The sequence below is a fragment of the Brachypodium distachyon genome, chromosome 3 (genome assembly GCF_000005505.3).
Source record: "Brachypodium distachyon strain Bd21 chromosome 3, Brachypodium_distachyon_v3.0, whole genome shotgun sequence".
NCBI lineage: Eukaryota > Viridiplantae > Streptophyta > Magnoliopsida > Poales > Poaceae > Brachypodium > Brachypodium distachyon.
The window spans coordinates 49,461,372-49,489,333 of NC_016133.3; the positions used below are offsets into that span (position 1 = coordinate 49,461,372).

Sequence of the window (27,962 nt, forward strand, 5' to 3'; positions counted from 1 at the left end):
AAGAAAAGGCCATAGAAAAACCATCTAAGATTCCACCTCAGCCCGTCGCCCTTCCGCCGGTAGATCGTTGGCTCAATGAACAGACAAGACCGTATAATGATCCCCAGGTTAACCAACGGTTTTTTCATATGGCTTTCGCGGTTTAAATATTGCAAACAAGAGACCAGTTATCACATACATCTGATTGACAGGCTAACCATCTTAAATAATTTGTCTCATCAACTACAAAATTGCCAATAACTTGCTCGCTTTTCAAATGCTTAACAGCAAACCAGAGACAAAATACGTGGCTAAGAACAAAGAACACATTTGCCTCGGCAGGAAACTTCATCCATGCAACTCTTTGCATCAGCCGTGCAATCAGTATCCATCTCACCACAGCATTTTCTCCAAGTGTCAAAAAGGATGGTGGAGTGCTTGAACTAAGACTTCTGCGCGTGGGGGCGCCAATTGCCTCTGCAAAGCTCCTCCATAAGATGAACAAACCTTTGAGGCTGTTGCCACCACCTGGGTTCAGAAGTAGCTGGTCTTTCGTACCGCTCTTCTTCAGAGCTTTCCTTTTGCATGAATCTCTCTGAGAAACTGCGCCATTGTTGCATGGATCGCTTCAGTCGGGCAGTTCGCTTACCAGTAACAAGATATCTGGTGTAGTCCCTGGCAAGACGGTAGAGCTCCTCGCCTCTGATAATATGGATGTACTGCACCATGAGACAAAATACAAGTGATTCAGATCTAAGGCGGGAATGCTTGATCTTATACAAGCATAAAAATTACTTGGTATTGCCACAAAACCCTGCAGACGATGCAGCTTTTAATATCTACAAGTTCATGCTATACCCTACTAAGACATGATCTTTCAATACAATCCAAACCAGGCAAGCTACTACCAGTAAACATACTCAAAATTATTTGGGTACTAATGGTCCAACGCTGTAATTAAGTTCCATCCCCTCAGTCCGCAAAAGGTCATTTTGGACATCGACATGGTCTCCAAGATGCAACTCCAGTCACTAATTTATGTTGCAATATATATACAAAACCCAACAAAATTATATATCTTGAAAGTAATTATCAAGATTACTTGCACATATGACTTACAAGTGTCTAATATAAATATTTTTAAAGATCAGCTGTCAAAGTTTTTGAAGAAATAACCTAACTATTTGCTGATAACGGCCATTATAAGAAATTCTGAAGCAGAGTGCCCTGCACAGAGTGGTATATTAAAGAGAGAGCGTTCTGAAAGCAAAAGTAAACACGACAGGAAAGCAGTCATAGTTACCACAAGTATAAAAGCCACAGTTGCTAAAATAACTTGGACAATTTCATCCAATGATTCCTTAAACGATTCATCTTCTGGACCACCAGAACCGCCATTGCCTCCACGACTGTTTCCATTCCCTCCACCTCCACCTGATGCTTGTTCTCTCAGCTTAGTGAATTGCTCTTTCAGCATGTCTTGTACGGTCCGTGGCTTTTTCGCATCAGCCATGGCCTTCTTCAAATGATCCATAAAGGGCTGCAACAAGGCTCAAACAAGTTAAGACGACTGTTCTACTGCATTCCTAAATAGCAACCAAATGTTGTAACCATTTGATGCATAAATTGAGAATGTACAAACTTATTTTTGTCCCATACCTCTAAGTTCACTTTGTTGACCAAACCAGACCATGCCCCTAATTACTATCCCAGTACATCGTTTGAATATGAGTACCAAAAGAAAAAAGTATCTCCCAATAAATTGGATGATCCAACATATGCTCCGATATTGTGCAAGGGTAAACAATCATCAGATTATCTAAAGAGATCACAGAAAAATGAGACACATAGCCTCTCAAGAGATCGTGAGTTCTACCATCAATACCATTACTAGATAATACTAGAAACAAGGAAACAACTTTCGACCAAGATGATAATGACCCCATAGATTACAGGAGCTAAATAATTCGTTTTGAGCTAATCTCAATTCTCAAATGAACAATAACATGCATGAAATATAACGATTATTGTATTGGTTCAGACATGTCATACACTTGCATCATTGTCAGTCTCAGGGTTCAGATAAACTCCTATCACGCATATTAAAAAATAGAAAGGACATGTCATATACTTACATCATTGTCAGTCTCAGGGTTCCCTTTTCCGCTTGAGGCGCATACAGGAGTGAGCCTTTTGTGGCTAGCAGCAACAAGGACAAGTCGTGGGTAGATTTTCTTTTCAAGCTTGTGAAATCCAAGAGAACGTGACTGTAGGGAATACTGAGCATGAGGTAGTAGTCTGCAGGTCTTCCCAAGACCCGTTATGGGTCTGTCCAGAATGAGCCCAGTATGGGGCTTGCAAGTTGTAGCTTGGAAGTAGCTCATGCTTTTATGTTGCTTGAACCGTCAAATTCAGCAGAGAAAAGTCTGCAGAGTTACAGCCAGCATGAAGTCTTTTCTTCAATTATGTAAAGAAAAGTTTATCCATCAGAAGCTGAAGCAACTATGCAAATAGTATCAATACTCATAAAACATCCATGTTGGATTCCACCATGTTCAATTATGCCTGTGAAGCATGTATATCTATACCAATATAAGAAGCACGCGGTTGCTTGTGATACTTTTGATCTGAGCCGAGCGGTCCGAAATAGTAAATCCAATTTCATAATTATTCATCCAATGGCTAAGCCAAATGTATACGTCTCTTAATCAGTCTTATAAATTAGAGTGTTAACTGTACTTATTATCTCCTATTTAATTATTCGTAACTTTCATTTTTCGTATACATGAGAAAAGTTGTGTTTTTCATTCTTGCATATATGTATTTTTATTGATATTTCTGTAATAAAAAATCATATTCATTGCTCTCAAGATGTGCATGTTACATAAAAATTTCAAACACAACATTTTCTAACTTAACATGAAAGTCTACGACAATTGATAACGTGGGATTCCATTTTGAGCTTTTAATATGCTTGATTTAATAGGTAGTACCTACGTTACGCAATATCTTCCTGCCAGCTGGATATCTAGGATGCAAAACAATTGAAGTAATATTTGATGAAATCATAATACACTTGTTATCGCTAGATAGATTGGTAGTACGTCCTGCATATGAAAGCAGAGTAAAAAAATCCACGAAATATCGCTTGGCCTTTTTGGGCTCGTAGATACACGCGCACCGCGCAGACAGATATTTTGAAACAGTGGAGTAATAGCCTTTATAGACATGGAAAATTGCATGCTTCTTACAGTTTTCTTCTACATCAATGATATTGAAGGAAAGAAATACATGTGAAGACATAGCCAAACACACATGTACGGTTGCTATTATTGAGAAAGGAAATACAAGTGATAATACACCGACATTTTTAATCTATTTTGAGGACTTTCATCACATTATCTCGAGTAAGACACTTTCTCATCTCCAGATGATGAACTAAAGCAACTGTGTCTCTTTCATGTGCACACTTAAGTGAAAAATGCTCACATACGGTAACTACCTCAAGGAAACATCAGAACTAAATTGAGATCATGCAAAATGTTATGCATATGAGTATATGCGCCGGTTATATGCTCCATCTAAATCATAAAGCCAAAAGAACTACAACACATCTACGGTTCTAACTTCAAAAGGAAAAACAATTAGATTGGTATGCCTGTCTTATTGCATATGCCTTCATCCATACACCAAACTAGGAGAACATCCAACATGATTTCCAAAATCAGGTTTCCCTTACTGCCTATGATGAGTATCAATCAATAATCAATACGGAGCTAGACAGTATTGCACTGCATTGATCATTCTCATACCAACTTATGGAAACAAACAGGTAGATGGAAGTAACTAAAATTCATAAACAGAAATGATGAAGCGGAACGATTGAAGCTACAGGACACTGCTGTTACCATCTAAAAAAATGCCATCACAAATCACACAAGGAAACGAAACCTGGCTGAAACAGACGTCGGAATTGGCCGCACGAGACATGTTTCTAAATGATAAGATCATGAAGGGTTTCACAGATAATAGTAGAAGGCCACCACGCCTTTCCTTCTCCGCGGCAATTCCGAGGGGCTAACCCACGGCGCAAGGCAAAGCAACCTAGCGAATCCTAGACCGACAGAAAAAGGCGTACCACCGTTGCCACCACGAATACAGACGTGACACCGACAAACCAAACGGACGCGAACACCGGAGAGCATGCGAACGCCGAGCCTGAGGGTCTCAGATCACATGAATACGCGAGAGGAAAGCATGGAAGGGAGGGCGTTACGGACGATTACCTCGAGCACCACGGCGGCGGAAAGCTGGCCCGCGGCGGTGGGTGGAGGCGAGGCGGGGTTTCCGCGCAGGAGGGTGGAGGGGAGGAGAGGATGGGAAGGGGAAGAAGGGAGGAGGAAGGGGACGGGCGATTTGGATTGGGGTAGTCGTACTCGGTAGTCCCTGTTTGACGCTCGAGCGATTTCTTTCCCAGCGCCGCGCACAGGAGTTGGTGGGCCGGCCCCGGGCAGCGAGACGCGCAGGCTGCTTTGTTCGTTGTTTAGCCCACGAAGAAACGGATGCCGACGAAAAAGGCCCACTTGCACCTAACGACATGTTCCTTCAGATGGGATCTGCTAAACGAGGCCCTGCGCTCAAAAAAAAAATTGCTAAACGAGGCCCGCTTCCACATGGAACACAATTCGGAAAAGTGACGATCAAAGCATCGGGATTTCCTTGCATAGATCTTCTATGTGCTGAAAATTAAGGAGAGAGATGGAGGTAACTGCTTAAATGGAACGGAGCGAAGCAGCCGACTGCCCGACTTCCCTCGCGAGGGTCAGACTGGCCGACTGCCGAGTCCACGTTGCCACCGCCGTGTGACTGTGTGAGGTAAGGGCAAATGAAAAGAAATTCAACGGTTGCACTTCTTTTCTTCCGTTTTGATTATTATTTGGACCCCTTTTGTCAAACAAGGCAACCCGGCCAGTGATGGGCTGAAGATCAGCCATATATACCAGATAATTTTTCTCCGATGAAGGCATACTTTATCTAGCGAAGTGATATAATGCTCCACTCCGTACGTAGTGGTCGTCGCATTAAAAAAAAATCCCCGACAGTTCGCCCCGGCGATTCAAAAAATTATGTGGAGAAGGACGACGTTCGATTTGATCTGTGGCGATTTTGCCTCTGAGCAACGGGGAAAGCAACCGGCCGCGTTGTCCCATTTCCAGTCGTGACGCCCTGCCCTCCACGGCTAAACGCAGCGCCCTTGTTTTGTTTTTTGGCCAGTCCGACGCAGAAAGCATCTGTTCTCTAGATTCTCCGGTCGGGGGCGGGGTGCCTGGCGCTCGCTTTCTCAGTTCAAACCACGAAGAAATCATCAAACAATGAAAGCGAAACGCAGGCTGCGTACGCAGCTTTTGTAGACGCTGTTCACATCCCGATTCACAACGTCCACACGCTGACTCCACGAGAAAAAAAAATCGATGTTGTGTTTGACCAAGCCGTCGTGTTGAACGAGCGCGAACAGAGTCGTAGAAAAGTCAAGTCAACGATTAGCCAAGATTGCCCACTCTCCACATACGCATCCCTTGCAAATCACTATATAAGCCGGCTTCCCCGAACCATCGGAAACTCGACATCACGGTTCAACGAACCCAACGAGCTCGAACACCACTCGAGTGGCCATCGACGTCCGGACCATCATGGCGCCCTCGCTGATGGCTCTCGGCGCCGCGCTGCTCCTGCTGGGCTCGGCGGCGACCATGGCGGCCGCGCAGAACTGCGGGTGCGCGTCGGGCGAGTGCTGCAGCCGGTGGGGTTACTGCGGAACCACCAAGGAGTACTGCGGCACGGGGTGCCGGTCGGGCTCCTGCGAAGTGCCCGTCACCAACGACGCCTCCGTGGCCGGCATCGTCACCCCGGCCTTCTTCGGCGCGCTCGTCGCCCAGGCCGCCGACAGCTGCGAAGCCAAGGGCTTCTACACCCGCGACGCCTTCCTCAGCGCCGCCGCCGGCTACCCCGCCTTCGGCCGCACCGGCTCCCTCGACGACTCCAAGCGCGAGATCGCCGCCTTGTTCGCCCACGTCAACCACGAGACCATTAGTAAGTCGTTAGTTCCTCCTTCCATCAGTTATGAGTTCCATCCCAAGCTTATGGTTAATTATGGTCCTGACGATGGAGCTAATTTTGCAGAGTTCTGCTACATCAACGAGATCAACGGGCCGAGCAAGAACTACTGCGACCCGACGAGCACGCAGTACCCGTGCGCGGCGGGGAAAGGGTACTACGGGCGCGGGCCGCTGCAGATCTCGTGGAACTACAACTACGGGGCGGCGGGGCAGAGCCTGGGCTTCGACGGGCTCAACGACCCGGACGCCGTGGCGCGGAGCCCCGTGCTGGCGTTCCAGGCCGCGCTCTGGTTCTGGATGAACAGCGTGCACGAGGCCATCGTCTCCGGGCAGGGCTTCGGGGCCACCATCCGGGCCATCAACGGCGCGCTCGAGTGCAACGGCAAGAACCCCAACGCCGTGAACAACCGCGTCGCCTATTACGAGCAGTTCTGCCAGCAGTTCGGCGTCGACCCCGGGAGCAACCTCACCTGCTAGCTCGGCTGATTGTTCAACACGTCGATCATGTGGGCGTTTGATTTGTGGCATATTTGTGGTTCGGGCAAATATTTGTTGGAAATAAAATTGAGTACAGTCTACAGATATTGATACTAGTACTTCTTTGCTTCATCTGAATTTTCCTATTGCCTTTGGATGAAAAGAAGTAGCGACGACGTACATGGTTAAGAGTTGTTGTGTGGCGAGTAGAAAATTCGGAAGATTTCTGTAGTAGGTGCAGAGGAAGTCTTTTTCCAGCATGGTGGGCATTTGCTTTTTCCATGAAGCAGTGCAGAAATGCTTCATTTACAAGAGGACGACGTTGTTTTTTTCCTTGTCCTTGCACGTCTCTGATTGAGTTGCTGCGTCGACGGCGCTACATCGGGTGGAATGGATGAGAGGAAAGAGAGCGGGAAGACAACAGAAAGAGGGCTGTCGGAAATTGATTGTCCAGATTCCAAAACTCCTGATAGCGAGCCTGGCCTCGTTGCTGTCTCGTTTTGGGCAAATGGTAAACTTGAGGTTAGATCGGCCCATTTTAGGGGCTTTGGTATCTAACTCTTAAGGCCCATAAGTTTAAGAAAGAAAGCTCTACAGGATCCACTGGAAGACTACACAAAAGAAACGAGCCCTGCCCTAAGTTACCTTCCCTCGTTCAAAGGAAGCCTCTCCCTTATTGATCGCGACAAGCCTAGAGAAAATTAGACGATGCATACGACAAAAGCCGCAGAAAACACCAGCCAGCGAGCGGTGGTGCATTTTAGAGTTTCATCCTAATACACGTAGGGGTGGAGCTAACAATGCACAAGGGCACGTCAAGATTTTTTTTCACTAGCAATTTTTGGCTACTAATCGAAACAAAAATTCAAATTCTGGTCATATAACCGAACAATTGGCATTTACGGTTGGGTTCGGTCACCATCCAAACTCAACCTTTTTTCACCATGCGTGGCGGACCGCAGAGCACAACGGCGAGGCCCGGATGACTTACTTAAGCACTTACTAGAAAAATTATACAAACATGGAGTATGAAAAGATGGATGCATCTGTTTGCGTGGCAGTTGCAGATCGTTATCAAACCGGCCGGTAACCGGAGCCACTAATGTTTTCTCAGCTCTTACAATGTGCCCATACTGCCCACAAAACATAGAAAAAATAAATGAAGACAGGAACAAAAGGAGACCGATCGACCGAGCTACTTCCAAATGCACGAATCAAGGAAAAAAACACCGTCGTGCAAAGGGAGCTCTCCTGGCCGGCCGGCCTTAATCCTAATTAATGTGGTCAGGGCAGACAGCAGTGTCAGTACACATACGTACGTACTGCTGCTGGCTGCTGCACCGCCTCCATGTAGTAGCTAGCTAGTGACCAGGGCCCTTGGGGCTCGGTCCGGCCGGGAGCTGCGCCGTCCACGCCATGACCGTCGTCGCCGCCCCCGCCCCCGCTCTCTCGTGCAGAGTCGCGTACGCCGCCGTGGCGTCTTGTTGGCTGATCTGGACCCGACCGCCGCCGCCTGCACCGCCGGCCGGGAACTGTCTCGTCGCGTAGACGGCGACAGGCCGGGCAGCGCAAATCAGGATCAGCGTCGTGACGACGAGCAGCTGGGAGATGGACATGGACGCCAGACTCGACGTCGCTGCACGCGTGGACGTCATAGGTGAAAGATCAACTCGTTGAAATGGGTAAGATTGGGTAGTGTAACTAGTTCCTATCTAACGCTACTACGTGCACAGGCAGCTCAGGAGATCAGTGCGCTAAACTGGCCGGAGTGGTGGTTACTACAGGCTTACAGTCAGGCGTGGTCGCCATGTATATAAACCAAACGCGCTGCATAGCTTGACTGTTTCCTAGGCCTAAACAAAGAGATCTAGGTTGTACTACGCGTTTGTCGCTACACAACGGTTTTCTTTTGATCGACGCGGCTTTCCACGCCCCTTAATTGCAGAGACAAAATTAACCAGGAGGCCAGTAACATGTAGGCCACGTACACTTGTCTGTTTTCACGCTTGGACGTTTGCATAAGCGCTAAGTGTGCTGTGTGTACGTATTGGACATGCATTGGCCGGTCACGGACTCACATAGCACATGGTGACATGACATATTCAATGGTCAACACACTACCTGCAGTCTACCATGCATGTTACCGAAAAAAACTGTCAGACAGTACCCAGTCTTCCGGCAAACGAAGCCCGAGCTCAGCACGAGCAGAAGATACTCCTCCACTGGAGTAGTAGTGTGCTCCTACTACTAGATAACCACATGCATGTGAGCTACGGCACCGAGCTCCAAGGAGTAGGCTAGGAGTACTGATACAGTATGCAACGTTGGGACCGCATCGCCGGCGTTGTTCACGGCCCCCTGATCGCGGCGAATTCAGCCTACGAACAAACATTTGGGACTTTGAGGCGACTTTCTGGCAGGCCGGCGCCGAGCACGAGGGGGTCGTCGCAAATCACGCATGTCGTGCCGCGACATGCATGCATGGTGATATACCGGAATTAATTTAACTAACCTTGTTATGTTTTTGTTTTGTAGGAACCTTGTACTCATGCGTGGCTCTGCAGCGACGGACAGCTCGCGGTTGACCCTGCCCGCGCCCGTGCACATGCTGGCGATCGAGCGGGAAGAAGGGAAGCATGCCCGGCCAAAACGTCCTGGCTAGCTTTCTCGCTCGAAAATTCTAATTTGCTGGACGCCCGTTAAATTTTGGAGATAAATGCACCGCTAACTCGGCGCTTCTGTGCATATTAGTCATTATACTTGCAAATTGTTAAATTCTAGTATTACAACTTGGCATGTACAAGCGTACGAGGTCAAGAATATGAATCCGTAGGTTTGGATGCTGATGTGGACGACCACGTGGACATGCGGCCATGTAATGTTTGCAAATAGGCCATCCTTTTTTGGTCTTAACATGGAACACATCCGTTTCACCATATCCTCAAACACGAGGCGGGCTCGTCGGTGCTGTAGCCACCAAGCCATCGGAACCCGACCGTTAGCATCTCCTAGAAGGCGTGCTGCAGCTACTTTCGTCTTGAGGTTCCAGAGCAGGTAGCCGGCGTTTCTTTCTCTGCCAAGCGGGCCCGACCTGCCGTCTTACCCATTGTGCACAACGTCATCCCCATGTCGCCCTGACATGCCTCCATCCCGTCCATGGCTAGACAGCCGACACTGCTCCTCCCATCCCATTGCTGCCACCTCCTTTTTTATCCCTTCCCCCTGGCCTTCTCCTCCCCCAAGCACCCCATCTTCCCCCATCTCTTTTTCTCCCCTTCCTCTGCCCCGAAGCTCTCTCTCCCTTCTGTCTCTCCTCACCATAGCTGCTCCCTTCTCCAATTCCGGCATGAAGCCGCCCACAACTCCACGCCCATGCAAGCCTTCACCACCGCGTATCTACTGGACGCACTGCGTGCTCGAGAGGCTGTGGGCCGCTCGAGATCCCCTCCTTTAGAGCCTCCCCTGCATCTCTGTTCCGCGCAAGACCACTGCAGTGACGAGATGCCGGTCAACGCGATGCCACGGAGGAGCTTCAGGAGGCGCGGGAGGAGCGCCAGGAGGTAGGCGACGAGGTCGGACGTGGGGGCAGAGGCCTCACCGGCGGTGAAGTAGTGAACTGCAGGCAGCGCGGCGCGGCCTTGACGAGCCTGGGACGCCTCAGGCTAGGGATTTGGAGGAGGAAAGAAAGGAAACCTCTTTTTTTTATTCGACATGATTTTTCAGCTTACCTCCTCCCTTATTAATTCAGGGGGTTCTTTGTAAATAAGTCAAATCGTTTTTGTGCACGTCAGTGTCGAAACATACGAATTCGTGTTTTGACCTCGAGCGCTCATACGTGCCAAGTTGTAACACTCGAATTTAGCATTTTGCTAGTATGGTGACTAATCTGCACATACGCGCCAATTTAAATAGACTAACTGTGCATTTACCTCTAAATTTTGCTTGAAGATTGGTGCTGCGGGAATCGGGTATTTCCTTTAAGAATGTTATATAGAGTAGAATCTACTAAGTCAACATGGTGGAGTGTTATCAGCAAAACAATGTTGTCTGCAACCAGAATCAACGTTGCTAACATGAAAGCTAAATCTGCTTGCACTTTTGTGGTGGTGACAAATTGCCTATCACCATGGCCAAGTTACATAAATAAAATATTGTATATACTGTCACATATGCTTTCCTGCCAACACTCTTAATTTGTATATATACCACTTCTGAAAAGTCGTGTATTGCTACACCCCCAGTTACAACATAATAGCACGAACTAGCATTGTTAACAACAAATTCTCCGTTTGGACTTTTGTTTTGTCAAAATCTAGTTTTGTAGATCTCATCACGAGACAGCATAAGGGCAGCAACAAAACGTGTTTAGGTGCGTGCTCAAAGTGTTACGATAGATGTGTGCGTGACGTGTTCTTGTTTAATCTTTAATAAAGCTAGCAATGATGGTCTTTTTTCTAAAAGAAAAGGTAATATCTCTTCGCGAGTTTTGTCCTGCTCTGCTCTCGATCCATATAAAAAGTGCGACTGCATTTTTAGCATTTAGGTATTTACTATACCTACGGAGTTGGGGCTTCCACAAGTTTTTTTTTTCTTCAAGAAAATGTTGTAGCTTTGACTATTCAATTATTCATTAATAAAACCGCCTCATTTTTACGGTAAAACATGAAAATTAACCTTACACAACATGTGACTACTCCTAAAATAAGGAACACCAAAACAATGGGGGAGGGGGGGGGGGGGGGGAATGTATCACGGGAAACCTCTATTAGTGAAAACTTGAAAATGTTCAATCCTAGCTACTAGACCTTAAATAAGCAGATCACATGAAAGGTGGAATATCTAATCACTTAAAGGTATTTTATGAAAACCCTAGGTCTCATGATGCTTTCTTTCTCCGTAAAATGCATTTAAGTGACCAGAGGTTTCACCTTTTATCCAATCCGTTTATTTGAGATTTGATGACTACTGAAGAGAGGTTCTCACTTGATAGGTCACCAAACAAGGGACACAAGTTGCCTTATACCCATTTGCTGGGACAAACATTCTTCCCCAACATGCTACTTGTACAATCTGTCGGCATGAAGACACAAACATCGCCTAAATGCCTGCACTGACTGACTGGGATCAAAGGAAACCCCAATGACAATGTAGAATGTGTTGTTTGCAATAACATGAACATTTTAACCTACAAGCTACCACACAAACTATCGGAGATGCCCTCAATGGCAGGGTCACACCTCGGACAGTCTCGTTGTTGGTTATGTTTACTTGCAAATAACAAACAGACCAACCCAGATATGCGTTGAAATTTAAGCTTAACTGCAAACGTACTTCTTTTCGCAAGGGAGTCGACCTAACATACTGTTCATGAGATCAACAAATATGTTTTGGTAAGTTGTGCCGTAAATTAGAGTGTACATAACACACGGGTTTATGTTTCTGCATACACGATAAGATTGACACCGGCAAACACATATTAGTTGTTACAGGAGTGGACAGATATATAAGCTAGTCACTCCTAATTGCCTGGTTTCACTATGGGTCTGGGCAGATACACCAAGGATGATGCACACCGCAGCACACTGGCAGAACCTTCCAAAATCCGAATGAAGCACACCGGGAGAGCCCTTCAAAACTGAATTAATCACACCGAAAAAGCCTCAAAAACCGAACGAAACACGCCTGCATCTAGTGCCGATCTCGACGATCATGACGCCTGCAGAGATACCAAAATCAAGTCAGATGCATTTCATCAGAACACAAGCAGCGCTGTCCATTACACATTTACACTAGCTACAGATCATACAACATTGCAGGCTATTATTTAATTGAAATATTGCATACAAAAAAATTCACAGATCATCACAGTGCTAAATTCATTTGATAATGTACAAGTTTGCACAAACTAGTAAGCAGAACCTATATTTTTGTGAGAAATTTTAAGTTTGTACCTGATCTCTTCAATTGACTTTTTTTTGTTTAATAATACTACGATACATCAACAGAGAAATGAGTAATGCATCTTTCCAACTTTATTATGTGACAACTAGAATAGATGCAAGCATACCTGTATTGATCATAGTCCCTAGAACTATCCCTTGGGGAACGTGATCTTCGGTGACTCCGAGAATCATAGCTGCGAGATCTCCCTGATTCTTTATCCTTTTCCCTGCCATAACTACTTTCTCTGTCATGGTAGCGATCGTGGCTACTTTTTCGCTCATAATCTCTGTCCCTGCCACGGCTGCTGCTTCGGTCTCCTCTATTACGGTCCCTGCTTGATGCTCTATCACGTTCTGTGCTCCTTTCCCTGGACCTAGTTTTGTATGACATAGTTTTCGGAGACATTTAACCATGATTAATAAAATATGTTACACTGTTCAAAGGCTTTAAAGTTACAAAATATAAAAGTACCTTCTATCATATTCAGATCGGTCAACCTTGCGCCTTTTGTTTTTTTCTTCCTGTACGCATAAAAAACGGGCAGAAGCAAACACCTCATCTTAATTCCAAATGAAGAAGCAAAGAATAATCCAAGTAGCAACAAAGAAATCCAATAGTCCAGCCATGTTAGCAAAGGTCTGGTACTAACATGTAACTCTACAGGACTATGCTTCACTCAAAAGATTAGTCTGAAAACTAACCTGCAGTACTGACAGCTTCTCACGTATTAGCATATAACCCATGTGAAGTTTCCCTCCAAAGTGATCTGCTAAACGTCGGTCACTGTTTGGAAGGGAAAAAGTTAGCTAAGATCAAAGCTACAAAAAATGTTTCTTTTTCTAGAAGCTTGTAAGTTACTATAGCATTAAAGAAGACATCTGTAATCCGCAAGGATAAAAGCATGTATAAAATAAACACGCACATTCTTTAGCAGCAAAAGTAATCCTCGTAAAAGTGGACCCAAAAGCCTGCTGGTGAAGAAGGAGGGACAGGCGTCTGTCAAAAGCTGAAGCACTTGAAACCCCAAAACTATACTCGTGGTCCCATGGTGCAAATTCATGGTTAAGCCAAAGAAGATGTGTTTACCTGTCATACACGCTCAAGAATGCTCCACATATGTCACACAGGCGCAACTTTTGATCCGTCTGAACAAAAGATCATAAATGGATAAAATCAACATGAAAGGATAACAACTAAGCACATAGTGTTAGTGTTATAACTCCGGGTTTGAAATAAAGTTCCTGAGTAGATTGAGTCCTATCATATGGAATCAAATAAATAGGTCACCATGTCCATGTGGACACAATCCCTCTTGAAAAAAGTATTAGATTTTTATTGTGGTTTGTACCAGGAAAATTCAGCTACTTACAATTTGAACATGAGTTGACATTTTTGCAGTGTCTGGAACAATCTGTGGCCGAGCACCCAGCTGGTTAGAGATCAGAAGACAACACATAAGAAAGACTGAAAGAGATGAAACAGTAGTACTTTTGGTGCAACTTAAGCAGATGAGCTAGCCTACTACACTTGCTAGGCATTGCTCCAACAAATTAAAATTCTACAGATAGAGATCGACCTTTTTCAGAGCTTCTGCTTCATCCAACAATTTTTGGGCCTCATCAATCATCCCATTCTCACCTGTTCAAAATTAATGTATAAGAGAGAAATAATGGCCAACTAAAAGCTACAGTAGTTAAGCAAATGAGGCTATAGGAAGCATGGTAAAAATACTCACCCAGTTCTTCTGCCTTTTTTAGCTTTTCATTAATCATTTCTTGTGTGCGTGCATCTGGAGCAGCAGCAGGTGCAGCTGATTGCGTAGCAGTTTGGAGAGAACTCACTAACGAAACACGGTCCTTATTAAAAGCTTCAAGCAGCAGCTTTGCCTTTATTTATTTATCAAAGCAGCATGATGAGAATAAATCCAACTATATAAAACAATTCCATGCAATTCAAGTGCAGTAAAATTTTATAGGAAAACAAGCAATACCTGCTCTTCAGCCCTTTGTTCCTTGAGCTTGTCAACCTCTTCAGTAGCCCGAATTTTGCCCTCGGTGTTTCCCTCAAGATCTAGACGAGCACCAAGCACGATAATTGAATGCAAAAACAATTTAGCACATGCAAATTTATAGTTTTGACAAGAACAATTAAAATAGTGAGACTAGGGAGGAAAGTAAGAAACTAACCCCAGTATTGGTGGGCAGAAATAAAAAGGTAACAAAGAGAGAAATATTTAACAAACAAAATAGCTGTGGCTGAAAACAAACTGGGAGTAATAGAGCCAATCATTCAACAAGGAAATGTTTGGTCAGTCCATTACTGCCCAGCACAGACCATCACAATAAATCACTCAATATGTTACGGGAAAGGGCAAAGCATTCATGGACAGTTTGGTTGTGACCTATAAATACAAATTACAAGGTTTTAGAACCTTGCATGCAAGCATACAAATGTGTGACAACTATAATGTCTATATATAAAAATATGTCAAGACATGACAATGAAACTTCTCCATTTCAAATGCATAAAGTACATATAGAAAAATACATAAGAAGGCAAAAAATGGCATACGGCCATGATGGAAGTTTTAGAGAAGAACACAGCCACATAATTACTTACCAAAAGTGTCTATCTCCTTCATCTTCTCCTTAATTTGTTTGGAGAACTCGGTTATTTCTTTACTCTGAATTCAGAAGTATTTCAACATTTAGTTTATCCCCATAATGAAATAATCAAACATAAGTTGTCAATTAGCGGGACCAAAAGAGTAATTGCAGGAGGTACCTGTGTAACCTCAGTAACAGAAATTGCAATAGCTGCCTTAGCGTCTTCCTCCTCCAAACGCTTAAGGGCTCTTTGAATCTTCCTCTCGCACTCAACTATCAGTCTTTCTATAGTTTCTTCCAATTCACGGTCATAGTTGTCCATACCTGTGGCTTTGGCTTCCTCATATCTATCACTTAGTTCAGGAAGAAACAGAATAGAGCCTTTGCACACAACTGCAAACATACTAGTACAACAGAGAAATGCATGGTTTGAAAAGAAAGAAAGTCTCTACACGCTCAAGTCCTACCAATGCAATAAAACTGTGTACAACAGAACAACTATTAGTCTATAACCGATTCTTTGCGAAATTCCCTGTTCAACTCTAGGATGCAATGATGAGTGAGTGGAGAATTTAAAAGTAAAACAGACATAGATCATGTAAACGTCATCGATCAACCAAGACACAAAACATGTCCTAATAAGAGAAGGCGTGAACATTTGGCAGATTATGAAAGATTATAGCACAAACATGATTAAAGCATACTCAAATATCATAGTTGGATTTAGGGGGGAAACCTCTATATTGCAAACCTAATGCTTCAAACTTTTGCCTCTGGACATGTACCAAAAGTCCAATACAACCCTACGATCTATTCACATCATCAATCAACATGACACTCATTTCAAAACTCCCTCCATTTCACAAAGGTTGGCGTATTTTGTTTCATTAAGACAAGGCTTTGACCAATGATAACTCTATTAATATGTGTTTTTACATGCATGAACTTTATATCAATAGATTCATTTTTAAAAGTTCTTTCTAATAATCATGATTTTGTATCATATAGGTTACATATTAATAGTGTAATTCTTGGTCAAAGCCTTGTCTTAACGAAACAAAATACGCCAACCTTTGTGAAAAGGGAGTATTATAGAATGAAACTCCTTCAAGCCACATTGTTACACCTCAAACTTTATGCACAGTATTCTAGCAGTCCATCAAAAATCTGAATGAATATCAAAACTTCACCTGGACCGATATGTACGTCCCAATCTCGATGAACAAATGTTCTCAAGTATCAATCATTCACACTCCATTAATCCATGATCCATGACTCCATGCTCAATCATTCAAGCCCAATACTCCCCTCATTCGAATTTATAAGGCCTGAACGGAATTTTACGCCAAAGTTTGACCAATAATTATACAAATAATATGTGTATATGTATATAGAAGTTAACCATTAGAAATTATTTTCAATGCTAATCCAATAATACTTTTGTGCCACAATAAACTCATAGTACTGAAGTACTAACATAATTTTTGGTCAACGTTTGGCCCAAAATTCGATGCAGGCCTTATAACCCCAATGGAGGGATTAAACCACAAGGCTAAACAGTCCAGACATTAAAAATGCAGAAAAAGGTTTTGTTCTCACCTCTCGTTCAAACTGAACTATTATAGAGGAGAATTAAATGAACCAATATGGACATCCTACACAGATCTGGTCATATACCAACTCTAACTCAAATACGCACAAAAATGAGGAGGAATCTCGAGCGGTAGGATACTCCTTACGCAGCTGCAACGAATGCAGCTTAGGGCACGGCCCCATGTCCATCTTCTGCAACAACAAAAAAAGGTGAGCAGAGCCGCAATTAATCCCGATCGGAATTCAAAGAACAGCGTGGTCGTATAAGAGGAAACGCACAGTGAGCTGGAAGAGGTCGTGGGGGCAGAGCCCGGCGAGGAAGAGGCGGCACACGTCGCGATCGTAGTACTTGCGGGTGACCTCCCGGGCATCGCCATTGCGGTTGGCGCCCATGAGCTGGTCAAGCTGCTTCCGTATGGCATCCATGGCGAGAGGGCTACGCGGCTAGGGTTTTGGTTCGGGGACGGGGGAGTAGGCTGCGTTGGTGGTGGTGAGGCGGAGTTGGAGAAGGGGGAAACTGGAACCTCGACTCCGGAAGGTCCTGGATGCCTATGGAAAACGTAAATAACGGTTCGTGCTTTCCGCACCGTACATCGGCCCGAGAGACCCACGGCCCAAGGCCCAGGGCTGCGCCCTGGAAAACCCGGTTCCAGGAGCACGGGTGGCGTCCTCGTAGCCCCAACTGCTCCGGTTTCTGCTCCGAGGGTCTCTTCAACGCGCTGCACGGGCCGCGCCGATCGTTTCCCTACCGGCGGTGAGCCCTTCCCTCGGCTCCGGAACTTGTGCCTCCGATTTCTGGTGGATCCTCGGCAGTGGCTCCACCCCTGGTTGGTTCGCGCCGTCGGAGGCTTTATGTGCATGGTCGGCGTGGCATGGCTAATCCGCCAGATGGCGTAGTGCTTGGACCGTCGAGGGTCAATATTGATCCAGCTCCGTATTGCGGTATAGCCACCGATTCAACATTTTGTTCATTTGGGTTCGATTGGCCATAGTTCTGTACTTGGAATTTGGTTACTCATTGGAAGAGCGCTACGGCGCACCTTATTGATTCAGTTCCTGATTGCGCAATAGCTACCCATCATTATTTTTGTCGTTTGGGGTTAATTATGTCTTAGTCCTGTAGCTGAAATTTGGTTACAAGTCTGATGAACCGCATTGCTGAAAGCCTCAAACTGATTGCAAAGATAGGAAATGCTTTCTGGCTGGGTGATGCAGAACCCTTAAGCTTCTGCTCATATTCCATTTTGACAAAATCTACTTCTGGTCCACTATTGAACTGTTGTGGTTTGACTCGAGTGGCGACGCATGTCAGATTTTTTTTGTCTGCATAGTTTGTATAGGCTGCACTACTTTAAAGATATTTTGAATTCTCCTTCTTGGAATGTTTGAGCGTATCCAATAAAAAAGCGTGAGTATCTGTTGATCCTTCAACCCCCCCATTTTTTTTCAGGATTGGACTATGCCTATTTGAACCGTACTGCTTGTGAGGTTACAATGGACGACCCTGTATGCACGCCAGAGGAAGACAGCTTAAATTATCAGTGCAATTTGTGTGACACAGAGCTTGTACATAGCATGACACAGCTCTTACTTCATGGATTGGCCACAGGTTCAGTGGACAGCTCCACTGGTGATATATTTAAGAGCCCAGCATCTGTAGCTGTTGGCATGAGAGCCGAGCTAGCAGGGTACCTGATTCAGAGATCTGAAACACTTGTTCGTGAATCTATCAATGGGGGCGAGGATCATTCCGATCAATTAATAAAAGCATCCACCAGGCCGACGGAGTTCATGTCAGACTTGATAGATGATTTTGTGGCCTCAAAAAGGAATATCCTTAGCCATGTCTCTGGGTTTTTGTCTAGTGAAAGCCGCCTGAACAAAATTAAAGAATTCTTGCAAAAGTTGGAGACGGAGAACTTCTGGGCCCAGGATGAACGGAAGGCGACTGGAGAGACTATTCTGAAGAGCATAGACACGAAATGCATTTTCCATTGCCCTGAGAGATTTGACATGCCAGATAAGCTATCTGAGCACTTAAGCCAGTGTAAATTTAGGATGGTGAACTGCGTAAATGATGGATGTGCAGTTTCATGTTCTGCTATTCATATGGAAGAGCATGGCACTGTCTGCCCATTCAAACTAATACCATGTGAGCAGCTGTGTGAGCAACATGTTATGCGATGCGAGATGGACAAACATTGTGCAACAGTCTGCCCTATGAAGCTTATTAACTGCCCTTTTTACGAAGTGGGCTGCGAAACAGCCTTTTCACAATGTTGTCTCGATAAGCATTGTTCGGGTTTTCTACAAATCCATCTGATGTATATCCTCAAGGTGATTACAAGACGGAACACTTTTGTTAATGATATGGATCAGCGACTGCAACTCCTTGAGAAGGTTAGTACTTTTCCCCCCTCAAACAGAACGTTAGTACTTATTAGAATGATCGAATCTGTAATTGGCCCTTGAAAGCAAGGTTTGAACTAAAGTGATCATTAGAAGTTCCAAGAAATATCGGAAAATTGTTTTCAACTTACCTTCCTGTTTTTACTACCTAACTCATGAAAGAGTTCACATGGTTACTTAACTCGACAGCTACAAGCAGTAAGTAATTGTACAACTGATGATAGAGTTCACATGGTTTATTATAAGCCAATTGTGTTATATGCCCCTGCTTTAGTACCATGTGCTGGAATTGCTTAAACAAGATTACGAAGTTGGGGTAACTGCGAGTAAGTTCACTAGTTCAGTTACAGATTCTTGGTGGTAGCCAACAGCTGCATCTTATTTCATTGAGACTTCCAAGAGAAAGGAAGATCACAAGTGGGCTGATTGCAGAGCCCTTGCACCATGATACCAAATGTTTTTCCCCACATTTTTTTATCTTAAAACCAACCAACTAGTTTATACTTGTATTAATACATTCGCTGTCTAAAAGGAATCTTCTAAACCTCTTTGTTTAATAATTAGATACATCACAAGGTGTGGGTAATATTCTCTACACCAAGTTGTACTTGTCGAATCCTACTGGGGCTTGCTGCTTATAATTATCATTTGATTCTGTATAGAACTGGTGACTAATATTCAAGAGGAAATATGCATCTCAACCTTATTACAGGTCCAGTCACTGAACGAACTAGCTGGGGCTTTAGATGTCAGGGCCCTCACTCTGATAACAAAGGAACAGGAATCAAAGATCAAGAAACTAGAACAAGATCTCAAAGCACAAGAGGCAAAGATGAAGAAACTTGAGAGCGATTTTAGGTCAAGGAAATGATTGTTGTCATGGTTGCAGCTTTGCTGGAAACCAGGTGGCATACTTTATTATATGTAAATAACTATTGTAGCATTGTCATACAGTTTACCATCCTGTTGTCAGTTGTTCATGTACAAAACACAGAGGACCATAGGGTGTACATAAGTTAGCTTCTTTTCCGTTCAGTTGATAATTTGAAGTAATTGATGCCTTATCACTTCTATAACATAGACTAAGTACATGGATTTTACGGTGATGAGGTGGATCAGATCATCTCTCATCTGCTCAGGTTGGGCTATTCACAATGATATGCTACTTTGCAGGAGAAATTTGTCTTCTTCTCGACACTTTAGGCCAGAAGCATTTTGTATGCGAGGATGGAACACTCTAGGTCGTTTCAAGTTTCAACTGCCACTTTTCATGTGGAGATGTCGACATAGTACCATTGCTGGCTTCACTTGGTTGGTGGAGTAGCTTTCAAGCACAGGCAGCCTTGTCTGTGTGCATGGAACAATGCAGGTGGTTTTCTACTGCAGTTTTTCATGCTGAAGATGTCAGCACGATATCATCACAAGATGGACCGTTTGGCTCAGCTGCGAGGGCATAATCACATGCAGCCTGCAAAATCTTGCAAACTTCTCTCCTGTACTGCAGCAGAAGGTCCAGGTCATGTTAAGAAGAAACCATCAAATACTGCCTTTTGAGATATCAAAGTACAATTCCTGGTTACCTATGTGGTTTTACGGTTTACATAATTGATAGTTGTGTGGTGCAAATCAACTTGGAATCATTTTTATCATCTTCTTCATATTCCTAATTTAGTAATTTTCAAACAGTGATGACTGACAACTGTAGAGCTTGGCTGAAGCCTCAACATTCTGCTCTTGCATTGACTGTTATCAGATTGATCCCTTATACGCTGAATTAAGATGAAATAACTTCTGAAGGCTGCAAATTTTGATGCAATTATTTTACGAAGCAGTGCAAATGGTTAGATTCGAAACCATGTCCTCCATTTTCCTTATGTTACAGGCTTGTGAATTATCAGTGCTCTAATGCTGCCAGCAGCCCAGCACTTATTCCTTTGATAGGAGACCATAAAACAGATAGGATGGGGTGGCATACCTCATCAGTTGCTCCAGATTTTATTTTTGATTGCAAAATGCACCATTTCTTCATGTTGACACCTATTATGTGCACAATGGTACATGTTATATTATCTGAAACAATTTTTGCTGGCTAAATTGTAAACTTAATAGGAATTTGACTTACCGATCTTTATATTCACTTGACATGTGGAACTAGAAGTTTTTCGTAGAGACCACCTACAGTGGATCTGTAACAGTGAGACTAAGGCATCAACTACAGTTGTCCTCCAGGGAAAAATATTTATGCATCTACTAGCAAAACCAAATGTTTTGTGGCCTGACATGGAGAAAAAGATATTGAAGTGGAAATTTGTCTGCTGTTTGCTAGCATTATTGGATTATATTATGCTATATTAATCACAAAACTCATAAATATTTAAGTTCTAAATATACCTACAAAATTAACTGAAAAGACATCAAAAAAGGAGGAGGGGGGGGGGGGGGTAAAGTTATTAAATCATGTCCAGGATGGGACAAGTTAATCTTTCAAGCACTTGTTGTAGGGAAGACTGTAAGGAAGACCCGTAGTGTGATATAAATAGGAACCCAGATTCGAGTCCATGAGGGCTTGACCCAAATGGTGCGATTATACATCCACCACCGCACCCAAGTGAGCTAGGCGCACTTCCTTCTATCAAACACTTCAAAAGATAGTATTTTATGTTACAATATCTCAGAATCATGGATGTCGAATACGGTAGAAGGTGCGTATACACAAATACCTCAAAATAAGAGCCAAATGGAACATCGTGTGCTTGCTGCTTTGTTTCATATATCTGAAACCAGATAGGGACACTTGTTTAGTTGTTTGCATTAAAGGACGAACGACACCAAAAAACTTAATTGGCAGTTAACCTATCGGTTATGTTTTGTCCTTACCAAGTTCCTTTTGTCCTTTGAGAAAGAAGTATGCTGCAATTCTGTCACCGCAGTGTCTGTAGGACATAAAGGACTGTGGCATAGCGACCTGAAAGTTACTTCACGAACATTGCCACCATACTCATCTGAAGCATACCACTTACTCATCTGGAGAAATAAAAAAACCAAAGCTGTATCTATTAAATTTTGTCATGATGCGTGCTTGGGGTGAAATTTTTGTCCTTTGAGGAAAATCTATTAAATTTTGCTAGCTAAATGTTAATGCTGTCAGCAGTCAACTGAGTGAAAATATCGAGATAATGAGAAGGACGTGTAGATAGTGCAATTAAAAAATTACACACTTTTAAATCTGTATCTTTCCGCGCATCTCGGTACTGCTGAATGAAGATTGGATTGTCACCTAGTATCAAAGTGAAAAACTTCTCAGGTGTACCAGGGAAGGTATTCTGAAAGATAATGCCACAATGAAAATTAGGGAAAGGAAATATAAATATGCACATTAGAAATTAATAAACCATACTGCGATGCTTACACTGGTTACATCTACAAGAACATGTTCATTGATGAAAGGTTGGAATGTGGTAGCCTGTTCAAATGTGACAGCCCGTTCAATGTTTCTGTCTTCTGTCCTTATGTTGTATGTTCTGCTACTAACATTCATATTTTGTCCTTGAAGCGAATGTGCTCTCACCTGCTTGCAGGAGTACAGATGGTCAGATAGTTGCCACTTTCCACAAGAAGTAAATGGAAGGATCCAAGAAGAATACTTTCTGAATACCTGCTTTTCCGCTTCTAAGTTTGCTCGGTAAATCTGTAGTGCAGTCTCTAGAGCTCGAAATGTACGGTTTCTGTTCCAGAATGATGTGAACTTGTACCTGAAGCTTCCTAAAAAATTAAGCCTGTGATGCTCGACAAAAATTCTATAAATAGTTTTCAAACATGGAATAATGAAAGCAACATTGTAGATCTGTATTTCTAAGACTTGCTGTGCTCTTACTGTCTTCAATAGTAAAGATTTACTCATGAAGGAGGACATCAACTTGAAACTGATGTTGAAATTTCCAGAAATCATGCAAATAGAATCCATAATACTCCCTCCGTTCCATAATATAAGGCACGCACGCATTTCAAGATTTTGCTTTGACCACCAATTAGATAACAAAATGTGAATTATGTATTATAAAAATAGGTTCAAGTTGGACCTATTTATAATACATAATTCACATTTTGTTACTCTAATTGATGGTTCAAGTTGGACCTCGAAATGCGTGGGCGCCTTATTTTATGGAACGGAGGAAGTAGTACATTTTCTAATAAGGCATGTGATTTAATCTCCGAAATTTTCAGAAATCTTGCTAATTGAATTTCAGATTAGGCATGTGATCTAATAAATCTTAGTAAAGTATTCTTTGCAATTTAGGCTGCAAGGAGGTGCACCAAAATTTTGCTGATGGAAAATAGCTTACCATTTTGTTGGCAGCACAAAGGAGGCGCTCCATGGCCACCCGCGCCTGTGTGAAGATATATAATAATAGCTGGGTTGATAAGGGAATGCTGGCTCCTTTTTATCTGCAGGATGAAATCATCTCAGGCAATAAAAGGCAAGTGCTAAGGAGGTCACACTAAGAGTTTCATAGGTTGTCTACCTCATTTATATCTTGTAATGGAATGATCACCTAAAATGAATTGCCAGGTCTTAGAAATGGAACTCAAAGTTCTCAAAATAAAAGAAAAGGAACTTGAAAATCAATTAAGGAATACGAAATTATGAAAACAAGTCTAAACTTGCTTTGTCAATATATTTCCATACCTCCGCTTTTTGCTGTTGAGGTAAATCAACTACCCCAGTTGTGTTAGTTAATTAGCTACCTCTTTGGCAAAAATAATAATTAACTAAGCCTACGAATTTTCTGACGTTGTTGAGATTCTTAACCTTACTCATCATTTAAAACCGTTTAAGTATCAGTTTGGGCTTCGAAGAGATATAGACACGAGTCTAATACGATATACCTAGCTTCAATCAGAATAATTAAGACCCCAGTTCTTTATCTAGTATCAGTACTGTACAGGGAACCATTTTAGAATATGTACTTACGTTCAATTGCTTGGCGAATACTTTAGAGTGGAAGCACAGATGCCATGAGGAGATGTACATACGCCCATAGTGCAAGAAACACCTCTCCAGAGCACAAGAATAACTGTGCTGAACAATCTGGAAGTAGAAGAGGCAGCTCTCGGATGTTTTAGCAATCTGTCAGTTCAGATGAGTAATACAATACTCTGTGCAATAATCATTTGTTGAGAATTAGTACTTCATCATGAGGAAATTCAAACATAGCTTGCAGGGGACCACTGTCTTCAATCATCGCCAAGCGTTGCTTGTTGAGTGTCATCTTTCTCTGGGAGTCAACTCTGGTGTGCTGATTGAAGTAGCTGGAAAAAAAAATTGAACTAAGGATGTTTATCATCAGAAATACTGTTCTTTTTCATAAATCAATGTTACCTATCAGAATTAAACACTTCCATTGAGCTAATCCGCATGCAGACCTGCAACCAGAATTTTCGTATCATAAATACATGTGTAAGCTGAAGGACGTGTACAAATGGGGCAAGTGTGATGAAGCACTGAGATCGATGAAGAATGCGTTCATTGATAATTTACATCCTACCTGACCAGATCTGCTGTCCAGGTCGTACCAAGTAGATTCCGTTTTATCTTCACCGAGAATAGCTACAGTTACAGATCCAATAACTTTGCATTTGCATACATTATCCCAGTCGTAGATTGTTACTGTTACCTATCCAATAAGTAAAAACATGTCACACATTTAAGCATGTGCAGGTCTATGGCGTGAAATATTCGGAACAGTTGATCTTCTCGACATTTTCGCTGAAAACTTCTCGGTTCCAGCTTCTGGGTAAGAAGCATGATTAACAGATGAATCTAGGTATTCAAACTTGGCCACTTAGTTTCCATAAAGATGATATGTCTTTTGCGCTAGGTAACATCTTTTACTTTTTAATCATTGACAGGAGCAGCGAAAGGATTGTTGCTTCAGAGACGCTATGATGCTGCACCTGCATGCAGGCATATGGACGCCCTGTACTCCCAAAATGGATCATGCTGCTTGCTACTTTAGATTACTTTCTGCAGGTCATTGTTCAGTACTTCAGTTCACCATTTAAAACTTGAATCAGGTGTAATTTATGCTGTATTATTTTGCACCACTATCTTTCCGGGGAAATTTGATGGGAAGAAAAGAATATTCAACCACATGATTCTGACAAAGCAAGCTGTCTTTCGAATTTTTATCGTGCTACTTTCTACTACAGTTTCTGAAAGTTCATCAGCAAGCCAGTACTGCATACCGTGCATTCTCTGAAGATTCTAATGGGGAAAACTAGCAATATAGTGGCAGTACAGTAGTGCAAAAGCATTGCTTTGTACCAGATCAAGGCTGGCATACACCCCGGGCCTTTCTTTGGAGAGCATTTGTATAATCTTCTTTTTCGAGAGATGACCTTTTGTATGATCTACTTCACCATACCTTATTGCTGTTCTTTCACGCTTGAGATATTAATACTTGAACGGTACTGTGGATCAAAGAGTGGGTTAACCCAGTATACTATGTGGAGTCTCCGATGTTTTTTCTTTCTTATTTTTGAACTGAGACATCATGATTAGTCTCTTAGTGGTACGCACGAGGGCTATTTGAGCAGCATGCTCCCCCCACCACCACTCAATGATAAGCTGGTAAAATGAATTAAGGGAATGGGTGTATACTATATATCCCAACTCTTCTAAAAGAAAGTATCTTGTTCTAAAAAAAGGAAAGAAAATAACTTGTGTTCTAAAAAGAGGAGTATAAAATTTGAAATGCACTGGACAAAGTGTTTACCGTAAACAGATCATACCTCAGCTGGTAGTTCTCTGGCTAGGAAGTTGAATCCCTGCCCCCACAAAGGGTTTCTTGAGCTAGGCACCATAGAACTGCATGCGCAAAATTAAACAGCGCCTCAGTTTATCTGCAGAACCATTTAACTCCGACGAAGACTAGAATTAAGAAGAAGACCCGCCTGAAGCGTTTCTGCTCGCCGAGGGAGATGACGGCGTAAGGTTCGGAGGTTCCGTTCAGGTTGGCGCCGATGAGGTACTTGGCAGACACCAGCTCCACCTGACGCAAGAACAGAGTAAGAAGACAGACTTCAGGCTGCTTGTTCTCTGCTGCGCGCCTGCGCTGGAATTGAACTGCGATGCATGAACATGTACTACCTTGATCACGTAGGTGTTGGTGGTGGTGCTGCTGCTGCCCCGACGGGGAGAGCCATCAGCCGGAGGAGAAGTGATCTGCAGGGGTTGTTGATCAGAGAAACAAGTCGCACTGTGCCATTTAATCTGAGACGAAAAATGCAGAATTGCAGATCAATGCACGTCCAGATTGAGATCTTCTCACCTCGCAGGTGTGCCATCGAAGCTCGGGGGCCGCCGCCTTCTTTCCCCTTGCGCTGCTCCGGCGGCGGCGCCCGTCCCGGTGGTGGATTCTAGCAGTGGAAGGAGGCGGCGACGAGGTTGTTGGTGTGGTGGTGGTGGTGCCGTTGGACGCGGACTGGTCGAGGATGAGGAGGAGCGCGACGGTGGCGGCGAGAAGCGCCGTGGCGGACACGGCGACCTCCGCCTCCCACAGCGACGGCAGGAGGAAGCCCAGCAGCCACGAGCAGTACTGTGCGCCCATCATAACCACTGGATCGATCGCTCAGTTCACTTGCTTGCGGCCGGGATTTTCGGAAATGCTAAGTCGAGGGAAGCCAACTGCTGCGTGCACATCCATCACGCTCTGCTCTGCTCTGCTCACTTTATAAGCCACGCCAACGGATGGCATTATACGGTTGGTAGCGAGGTTCCACTCATTCGGTTTCTCTTCGATTCATAAGATGGTTTGGTGTTATATTTAGTCGGTGCATCGTTTATCCATATGTCTCTCTCATGGCGGATCGTCTAGCCACCTTCTACACAATGTACCATGGACGCAAAACATAAGTTTACATTTTGTCAAAATAACAATACAATGATTTTAGTACTTTTGAATGCCAATTTGTTTTTGTCCTCACTCAAATGACCAAATCTTTAGAAACCCCAAACTTTGTAGGATTATTGTTATTTGACAAAACTTTAACTTATTTTGAAACTTTTTTAAAAATGTCCTCGCTCAAATGGCCAAATTATTTCGACAAATCACGACCCATCTTGTGTTCTGGACGGTGAGGATTGTATAAGCCAGGGCTAAGTGTAGCATATACTTAGAATAATTTGCTTTTTTGGCAGTAGATCTGCCCATGGTCGTTAGAGTCTCTGCCGTCTGTAATTGCGGTGTGCGTAAGACTGTTGTGTGTCATTGAGCATGGGTTAATTCAAAGATGAGTGTAGTGTAGGAAGCCTTATGACGCCGTGCCGCCGTCCTGTTTCTTTCTTCTTTCGTCGGTACGCTTAGGTTCATCCATTCCAAGCCACACGTCAACGACTCTTTCAGTACTACTACTATTTTTCTAACTCCATTATCATTGAGATGATCATTATGCAGTACTAAGAAATGATATATTTTTCTTAATTAATGCCATATAATACCCAGCGGAGTAGGTGTGATGGCACTCGATCAGAGACTATCAAAAAGCACACCCGGCTTGGGAGGTAGCCGAAAGGCACAATGATTGGAAGGTTGCAAACACGGCCTTTCGTCAGAGACTTTGAAGGTTAGTTTAGTAGATCTAAAATAAGTGTAGCGGTTTTGAAGAACTAGGCTCAGTTCAAAACTGTGACACTTATTTTGAATCGGAAGGAGTACTTTGGAGTAGCAGAAGTCACATAGCTTAAGAAATTCTTCCCAGATCAAATTTCAATTATTATTTTTACTAAATTGACTCAGAGACAAGATAGCAACATGAAATATATTTGTTAAAAAAATCA

At 43.4% G+C, this 27,962-nt stretch overlaps 5 protein-coding genes and 1 long non-coding RNA gene across 16 annotated transcripts; 3 read left to right on the top strand and 3 right to left on the bottom strand.

The window, feature by feature from the left end:
- Positions 1–97: 97 nt before the first annotated feature.
- Positions 98–4,425, bottom strand: LOC100842576. 3 transcript variants are annotated; one of them, XM_003575273.4, is made up of 4 exons: positions 4,266–4,425; positions 2,115–2,405; positions 1,283–1,519; positions 98–698 (listed from the first exon to the last, which is right to left on the bottom strand). In XM_003575273.4, exons 2-4 carry the CDS (start codon positions 2,361–2,363, stop codon positions 423–425), a joined length of 762 nt encoding a protein of 253 aa, XP_003575321.1. In that variant the 5' UTR covers positions 2,364–2,405; positions 4,266–4,425; the 3' UTR covers positions 98–422. The 3 variants fall into 3 exon arrangements, with proteins under 3 accessions (XP_003575321.1, XP_010235667.1, XP_010235666.1); XM_010237365.3 differs by having other exon boundaries at positions 2,115–2,431; positions 4,266–4,420; XM_010237364.3 differs by having other exon boundaries at positions 2,115–2,436; positions 4,266–4,420.
- Positions 4,426–5,583: 1,158 nt separating this feature from the next.
- On the top strand, positions 5,584–6,704 carry LOC100842264 (chitinase 6). Its single transcript, XM_003575272.4, has 2 exons — positions 5,584–6,069; positions 6,160–6,704. The coding sequence occupies exons 1-2, from the start codon at positions 5,670–5,672 to the stop codon at positions 6,570–6,572; spliced, it is 813 nt and encodes a 270-aa protein (XP_003575320.1). The 5' UTR covers positions 5,584–5,669; the 3' UTR covers positions 6,573–6,704.
- A 5,236-nt stretch (positions 6,705–11,940) lies between these two features.
- LOC100842882 (putative RNA-binding protein Luc7-like 2) lies at positions 11,941–17,288 on the bottom strand. The gene is made up of 13 exons (XM_003575274.4): positions 16,994–17,288; positions 16,854–16,906; positions 15,300–15,468; positions 15,135–15,198; positions 14,506–14,585; positions 14,251–14,401; positions 14,092–14,153; positions 13,885–13,944; positions 13,602–13,660; positions 13,217–13,298; positions 12,987–13,036; positions 12,640–12,888; positions 11,941–12,288 (listed from the first exon to the last, which is right to left on the bottom strand). Exons 1-13 carry the CDS (start codon positions 17,138–17,140, stop codon positions 12,261–12,263), a joined length of 1,254 nt encoding a protein of 417 aa, XP_003575322.1. The 5' UTR covers positions 17,141–17,288; the 3' UTR covers positions 11,941–12,260.
- Positions 17,289–17,388: 100 nt separating this feature from the next.
- LOC100843188 lies at positions 17,389–20,928 on the top strand. The gene is made up of 4 exons (XM_014901018.2): positions 17,389–17,656; positions 18,165–19,114; positions 19,836–20,028; positions 20,297–20,928. The coding sequence occupies exons 1-3, from the start codon at positions 17,587–17,589 to the stop codon at positions 19,992–19,994; spliced, it is 1,179 nt and encodes a 392-aa protein (XP_014756504.1). The 5' UTR covers positions 17,389–17,586; the 3' UTR covers positions 19,995–20,028; positions 20,297–20,928.
- LOC100831449 (BAG-associated GRAM protein 1) lies at positions 20,014–26,899 on the bottom strand. 9 transcript variants are annotated; one of them, XM_014901015.2, is made up of 17 exons: positions 26,455–26,897; positions 26,274–26,348; positions 26,078–26,175; positions 25,916–25,991; positions 24,670–24,798; positions 24,504–24,547; positions 24,313–24,451; positions 24,096–24,212; positions 23,647–23,676; positions 23,467–23,569; positions 22,533–22,885; positions 22,342–22,446; positions 22,001–22,147; positions 21,844–21,897; positions 21,246–21,309; positions 21,099–21,160; positions 20,014–20,616 (listed from the first exon to the last, which is right to left on the bottom strand). In XM_014901015.2, exons 1-17 carry the CDS (start codon positions 26,734–26,736, stop codon positions 20,581–20,583), a joined length of 1,914 nt encoding a protein of 637 aa, XP_014756501.1. In that variant the 5' UTR covers positions 26,737–26,897; the 3' UTR covers positions 20,014–20,580. The 9 variants fall into 9 exon arrangements, 2 of the variants coding, with proteins under 2 accessions (XP_014756501.1, XP_014756497.1); XM_014901011.2 differs by having other exon boundaries at positions 20,014–20,621; positions 26,455–26,894; XR_002964864.1 differs by having other exon boundaries at positions 20,598–20,621; positions 21,246–21,897; positions 22,533–22,586; positions 22,779–22,885; positions 26,455–26,899.
- Positions 24,792–25,314, top strand: LOC106866536. Its single transcript, XR_001406983.2, has 2 exons — positions 24,792–24,948; positions 25,034–25,314. It is a non-coding gene; the product is annotated as an uncharacterized LOC106866536 (long non-coding RNA).
- Positions 26,900–27,962: the final 1,063 nt, after the last annotated feature.